Raw genomic sequence first — 6,863 nt, 5'->3', positions numbered from 1 at the left:
AATAATTTATTGACAAGTCCATTCTTCAGAAGCTCTGCTTCCAGCTTGCAAAAAAAAGGACTTTATTGCACTAATTGATCCAATTAGTATTTTGGGCGTTTCACTGTTAGTATTGTACATGTTGTGGTGCATGAGATGTAAACTGTAATAGCTTGGTGTTAGGGTTTCTTTGCCTTCCTTGTTCCTTGCTTGTGTTTCTGATACTGTTCTTCCTCTTTTATGACTAAACCCATGAGCATCATCATTCTGCAACGATTGCTAAAACTCCTGACAAATTCTTGTCAATTCTTGTTGATGCAAACACCAGCTCACTATTTAACCATCAGTTTGTCCATTCAGGCTCTGCCCTTGCATGTGTTCTAATCTATCAAGTGCCCTGCAGTTGTTCCCGTCCTCCGTGTATAACCCTGACTTGGCTGACTGACTTCCTGGTTCCTGACTCTGGCTATTGTTTCCGTTTCTCCATTGTTTTTTTTGCCATTTATGTTTATTTTTTGCGATAAACTCCTTTTATTTTTTTAAACCTGCACTTTAAGTTTCTGTCTGGTTTCTTGGTTCCCTAACAGTTGGGCCTTGATAGATGAATATGTAGCCAACTTGCAGGTTAGGTCAAAACTGTTTGGTAGGAATTTTAAATTAAAGTCTTTGGAGCTCTTACGGGGATTCTTTAAGCAGAAATATGTTACTGTTTTGCTGTTGTCTAGTGTAGTTTCTTCAATGAGAAGACTAGCCAGAAATTGCAGCTGGGCTTCTGTGAGGAACTATTTAGCATATACTGAATTATATAATGATATAAAGTCACTAGTTACACAGTGATTGAACTAATTAACATCAGTATTTTTGTGCAGGATCTCAGTATTGGTAAACTCCTGGTCAACTGCCAAACGTTCAGTCTTCCTCTTGTTATTATTAGCTTGAGATGTTGTCTCACTGATACTACTATAAAATGGTTCACTGATGTAAACTTGATTGCTCAAAAGAAGTCTCATAAGAGTTAGTATTGCCTTTGAGTTTTCATAGCATGGGTTTTGAGTGGTGAAAGGGGTGTCTTGATTTCTCTCAATAATAGTTTTACAAGTGCACACACTGTTTGAAATCTTCTTCAGACTTGAGCAAGAAGTGTCTATAATGGCCCAACCTAGCTTGGTCCTTTAGTGTATAGGCACTGGCATTACATCCACTGAACTGATCATGTATTTTGTGCACTCCATAGATGTCCCTTCCCAGCAGAAGCATGATTTTGGCATTGTTGTCAAGTGGTGTGAAGTAACCAGTCAAATCAATGAAGAATTCATGGTGTGAACTTCTTGTGTAGGGATCTCCTCTCTATCATTAGATATTTGATTGCAGTAAGCATAGGGAGATGAATTCCTTCAATTTATTTTATGTGTGAAATTATGAATATCTTGATCAGGGCAAATTCTACTGTGCCACATATGTGCAGTTTGTAGGACAAAGGTCCTCTGTTTACACTATACATGTAGAAGAAGCAAGGGATTCCAACAGGTCAGTTTCTAAGGATAAAACGCAATTGCAGTGAACACACTGAATACCTGAGGGAGTCCAAAGATCTATACAAACGCTTCAGGGAAAGGGGATACCCACACAAAATTATAAAAAGGAGCAAAATGAAAGCTAACCAAAAAACAAGAAAAGATTTATTGAAAACTAATGAACACACAATAGAGCCCTCAAAAAATGGAAAAAATAACTATACACGCATAATAACAAAATATGGGTCTAACTGGGAAAAACTCAGAGAAGTACTCACGAAGCATTGGCATGTATTGGATTTATGTCCATTACTGTCAAATATAGTGGGACCGAGACCCTTACTCACGGCACGTCGCTCAAAAAATCTGAAAGATAGTTTAGTAAATTCTGAATTTACACCTACTCTGTTAAAACAATCCTTACTGGACAAAAAGAGACCCAAAGGTATGTACCCCTGTGGAGGATGGTGAAAGTTGGTTTGAAGGTGTTATCTTTATTGTATGTTGTTTCTATGAATTTTTCTAATAAATTAATTTTTTGCATATTAGCTACTTGTCCGGATCCCTCAGTTGACCGCTACTGACTTGTTACCTTTTAACGAGTCAACCCCCCTCTTTTTCTTTGCAAATTCTACTGTGCCACATATGTGCAGTGTGTAGGACAAAGGTCCTCTGTTTACACTATACATGTAGAAGAATTCTGAGGTAGCAAATGAATTACTGCTTTGATCTTCTAAAACAACATAGATCATGTCAGCTTTCTTTGGGTGACCTCCAGGAAACTTGACCAAACATATTTCTTCATGCATCTTCTTTAAATGATATGACACGAATGTAAGATCTTCAGTAGATGTAAAGTCCTGTTTAAAGGGGCCTCTGTGTAAGGCCTATTAGTGCCTATCACTAACAATCTGCATTTTTCTCAAGGATTTTGCCTTGAATGCAGAGCATTTCCTGAGAGGATGTGGTTTGCCATGAATGAAGTGGTTAGAGTTTGGGTTGTTTCACCTTTCTTCATTTTTGCAGCTGGTATTGGGTGTAACTCCTGCTTTTCTAATGGAGACAACAATTCTAAAGTCTCTGTATTTAGTGGTGAGGTTTTCTCTTTTTGTAATTGGGATAGCTAGGACTGCTCAAGCTGATAATCAAGATATGTGGATTGTTCTTAGCTCTGGCTAAGTCTTTAATGAATTTCAAGAAGAAGGAGAAAGGTGGAAAAGGGACTTGATGTTCCTCCTTATACCATGAACCCACTACTGCCTATTTTTCTAGGATATTGTAAGGCATTTTTAATACTACTGGGTTCATGCCATCTACATTGTCTAGGTAGCTAAGATCTGGTAGATATGTGTCTTCCCTAGTGATCTCAAACTCAAGAAGAAGGTCACTTAATTCCTGAAACTTCTGCCTGTCTCTGTTGAACAGTCTAGAAAAGTCATGTAATCTTTTTAATATTACTTCAGGACAGCTATAGGTTTGTTCTACTTTTTCCTATTTGAGATTACAGCCTTTGGTGCGATTAACACATGGCCCTGGTGTGAATGGGCCCTAACTGTCCACCGTGCAGAAGGAGAGTGATGCCATGCCACAAGGGGAAGCATTCTGCAGTGGCTAATAGTCACAATGCTGGCTACATAACTAAAAACTGAACTTTTCCTTTCTCCATCAGTTCACCCCCACACAGTTATAACCTTTTGTTTCAATTGCCCCTCTCTTTTAGATTATAAACTCTCACAAGCGTGCTTGAATTTTAATGGCTAAATACAGTAATAGTATAGTAATCTAGTACTAAAAATCAATATAGTAATAAACATCAGTCAGCTTCGATGTATTATTAAAGCATGGCTTTTCCTCACACCGTTTCATTCCTCTTACACAGCCTAATTAAATGGTTTTATTTTAAACTATTAAGGATATTTGACTGTGTGATCACAAACTAAGAGCACAGTTACTACAGTATTTTCCCAATTAAACCCAAGAAGCAATATAGATAAACCGCTGCTCAGATTGCATATCAATGTTGAATTTTTTTATCTGTTTACAGATAGTTTCTTTAATACTTCTATAATACATTCAGTGAATGTGAAATTTACAATAATATTGGTTGAATTGATTCTTCTGAGTCGTGTTAATCTTTGGCTTTCTTTCTAACTCCAGCTTTCAATATTAACAACATCGTTGGGCTTTGAAAATGAAATTTGTCTCTAGTCTGTTTGTGTTGCTTAGCTGGATGCAGCTATTATCTACCCAGGACACAGGTAAGGTGAAACACTGGTAATCACTGAATTACAATAGAAAAATGTACTTGAATTCTGACACTGCACTTTTCTTTATTTATGATTGCAGAAATCCCTAAGTATGGAGATCTTATAATCCTGGTGGATAGTTCAGACAGTATGGGATTAAAGACGTTCAATCAGCTAAAATCCTATATATCAAGAATAATTGCTGAAATGCAAATAGGTGTTGATCATTATCGCATTGGTCTAATACAGTATAATGAGGACATTCATGTTGGTTTCTCTCTATCCGAATTCAAGACAAAAAGCCCAATGATGAATTATATAAAAAATAGGTTTTTGTTTCAAGGTAGATCATTGATGACTGGTAACGCCCTCCAAAAGGTCCATGAAATAATTCTGGCAGACAAACATGGAAGAGACAAATCAAAGTACCCACAAGTTCTACTTGTGATCACATCTGGGTCCTCTAATGATGAAATAAATCCATCAATTTCTACTCTAAAACAGGACGGCATTCGAATTATTACAGTTGGAGTAAAAGAAGCTTCTTTAGATGAAATGCAAGCAATGGCAACTTCTCCTCAGCTTGCCTTTAAGATAGCCAATCTCAAAGACTTAAACGCAAAAGATATGGTTACCACCATTCAAGAAGTAGTTGAGAAGACATATTATGTGGAAGGAACACAAACACCTGGTGAGATAATGTCAGATTTTATTCTCTTATTATTCATACATTGCACAGAACAGTTATGTGCAACTATACTATTGTGTTATATTGTATATGTCACTCTCTGCCAAAGGGGCTGTCTAAGTGGTATGGCAGCTTAATGCAATGCATGCCAGATCATGCATTCATCGTCTCCTTTTTTCTTTTGCTCCTTCACGGGTACATTAATTTTAATCACTATTTTTCTGCCTGTCTGTCTGAAAGTGTCATCCTTCTATATTCTGTACATTGAGGTAACCTACAACTGGTAAACTTACATATGTATTATTTAGATAGATTTACCATCCTGTTGACTTCTTGTTTGATCAGAGAGCTGAAGTTAAGTTTATGGCTCTGGCCTGTCTTGGTGTGAAAATCTCCTCCTTTATCCATTGTAATATTCAAGGCGGTTAAGATCAATAGCCAGCCATGTTGGTAAAGCAAAAGTCTTTATTTTCCCCAAAACAATAAAACATAAACAGCTTCTCTTCAGCAAACAATAAACATGACTTATTTTAAGTATAACTCAACTAACCGCCTAAATAACACATCCTATACCAGGATTATTGTCCCAGCCTGCTCCAAAAGGGATCATGGTCACAGGCGCCCAGCAGGGTCTCAACAGCCAAACAGTTCACAGCTCTCACGGACTTGGGTCCTAATCTAAATAACCCCCTCACAGACACCTACTGACTGGTTTCCTGCCCTTTTAAGACCTTGCCCATCAGGTGTGTGGGAGCCCAGCGGGAAGAAGAGAAGCCTAGAGATGCACTGAATTTTTGGCCGCATGTCTGAGTGTTATGGTACTTTTGGCATTTTGCCCAGCGTACCATTTTCAGGCGAAATCTTTCAGCAGTTGAAGTTTCAGTACATTCCTAATCCCTGGTGAAATCCCAGTTAAAGCTAACACCCCAGTTATGTCTGAACTTCTTAAACTTACCTCATCTTTTGATGTTACGCAATGGACAAACACTCGCTCTGATGACCCTTGACCTTGTATTCTCCCACCTGTACACACTTTGCAACCTCTCCAACGCTGTTTTTCTCTCTCTCTCTGATCGCAACCTTATCATTTTTAAACCACCCCTGTCTTCAACCCCCTATCCTTCCAACAAACAAAGAGTTACCTGTAGAAACCTTTGCCACTTTGCACACTTGCTTCTCTCATGGCACATAGAATTAGGCCCTGGCTTCTACAACCCTGGCAAACAGAAAACCAGAAGTCTCAGTAGACATAGTGGTATAAATACCAATATTACTACTAATAATAGCCTTGCTCTTAAGCAAGTGTGGTGTATAACTAAACCCCTGCAAGACTTAAGGTATTACTACTATCTACCCTTCTATCCTTTACATCCAAGGAAGGTGCCATCTTAGTCTCTATTTGGATTGCAGTTGCCATGGTGCTGCACATGTGATCAGCTATACCACTAGCCATTTAAGTGCTTAAAAGTTCAGTTTGCATGTGAAAAAGCACACTGGCAACCTATACATTTGGCATGCCCTGAAAATAACTGTCTTGGGAGACATTTAAATTGGTGGATCTTTTTCTGCTCTTATTTCTCTCTTCCCTTCTCCTCTAAAACATGCACTGGTTACCCCATACTTATAAAACCCTTGCTGGACACCACAATTCTGAACAACTTAAGACCCATCTTCTTGCATTTGTTTATCTTTAAATTTCTAGACTGCCTACTCTAAAAACATCTGAGCTGCTGCCTTACTGAAAACAGCCTTTTTGACCCCTTACAGTCTGGCTTTTGCCTGCAGCACTCCACAGAAACTGCCCTACTAAAACTCTCAAATAACTTAGTAAATGCCAAAACGAATGGCCACTACTGATAATCACACTATTAGACCTTTATGCTGCATTTAAAACAGTTGACCACCTGTTCCTCTTCAAAAAACCCTACATCCTTGTCTTTCAAGTCCCTGGTTCTCCTCCTATCTATCTAAGCACTCCTTCAGTGTCACCTAAAACTCTCTCTTTCTTTCACCTTACTTTTTACATAAGATTCCCCCAAGGCTCTTTCCACAGACCCATTATATTCTCTATCAACTCCTCCTTCCTTGGTCAATTGATAAGCTTCCATGGCTTCCAATGCTGTCTCTATGCTGATATGCACATATATACTGTCCAATGAGAGCGCCAAACAAGACAAAATCAGAGTCTAAGAATGTAATAAAGGAATTATTTCATAAATAACAGTAAAGAACAGTCAAAGCATTTTGGGGGTTTAAATACCTACCCCTCATTTAGGGCTTGTTTGACACTCTCATTGAACTGTATGATATATATACACACATACATATATACATACATATACATTGAGTGGCCAGATTATTATGACCACCCCATCAGTACTTTGTTGGGCCACGAGATGACTTAGTTGGGCCGCCTCGTGACTCCACGGGATGTTG

General features: G+C 38.3%; 1 protein-coding gene across 1 annotated transcript; it reads left to right on the top strand.

Annotated features, from left to right (window-relative positions):
• Nucleotides 1-3,684: 3,684 nt before the first annotated feature.
• Nucleotides 3,685-5,434, top strand: LOC108795803 (collagen alpha-6(VI) chain-like). Its single transcript, XM_018567110.1, has 3 exons — nucleotides 3,685-3,751; nucleotides 3,840-4,430; nucleotides 5,340-5,434. Exons 1-3 carry the CDS (start codon nucleotides 3,685-3,687, stop codon nucleotides 5,432-5,434), a joined length of 753 nt encoding a protein of 250 aa, XP_018422612.1.
• The last annotated feature ends 1,429 nt before the right edge of the window (nucleotides 5,435-6,863 follow it).

The sequence above is a fragment of the Nanorana parkeri genome, unplaced genomic scaffold (genome assembly GCF_000935625.1).
Source record: "Nanorana parkeri isolate BGI_ZX_2015 unplaced genomic scaffold, ASM93562v1 scaffold1008, whole genome shotgun sequence".
NCBI classification, from domain to species: domain Eukaryota; kingdom Metazoa; phylum Chordata; class Amphibia; order Anura; family Dicroglossidae; genus Nanorana; species Nanorana parkeri.
Note: the sequence above shows the minus strand (reverse complement) of the source record. Positions and strands in the feature narration are given on the sequence as shown.

What these genes read in the sequence shown, in the direction of transcription:
- LOC108795803 (XM_018567110.1), top strand. Translation starts at nt 3,685, where the DNA reads ATGAAATTTGTCTCTAGTCTGTTTGTGTTGCTTAGCTGGATGCAGCTA. An exon ending in ATTATCTACCCAGGACACAG is followed by an intron (nt 3,752 to 3,839) that starts GTAAGGTGAAAC and finishes TTATGATTGCAG; the next exon opens with AAATCCCTAAGTATGGAGAT. An exon ending in GGAAGGAACACAAACACCTG is followed by an intron (nt 4,431 to 5,339) that starts GTGAGATAATGT and finishes GTGAAATCCCAG; the next exon opens with TTAAAGCTAACACCCCAGTT.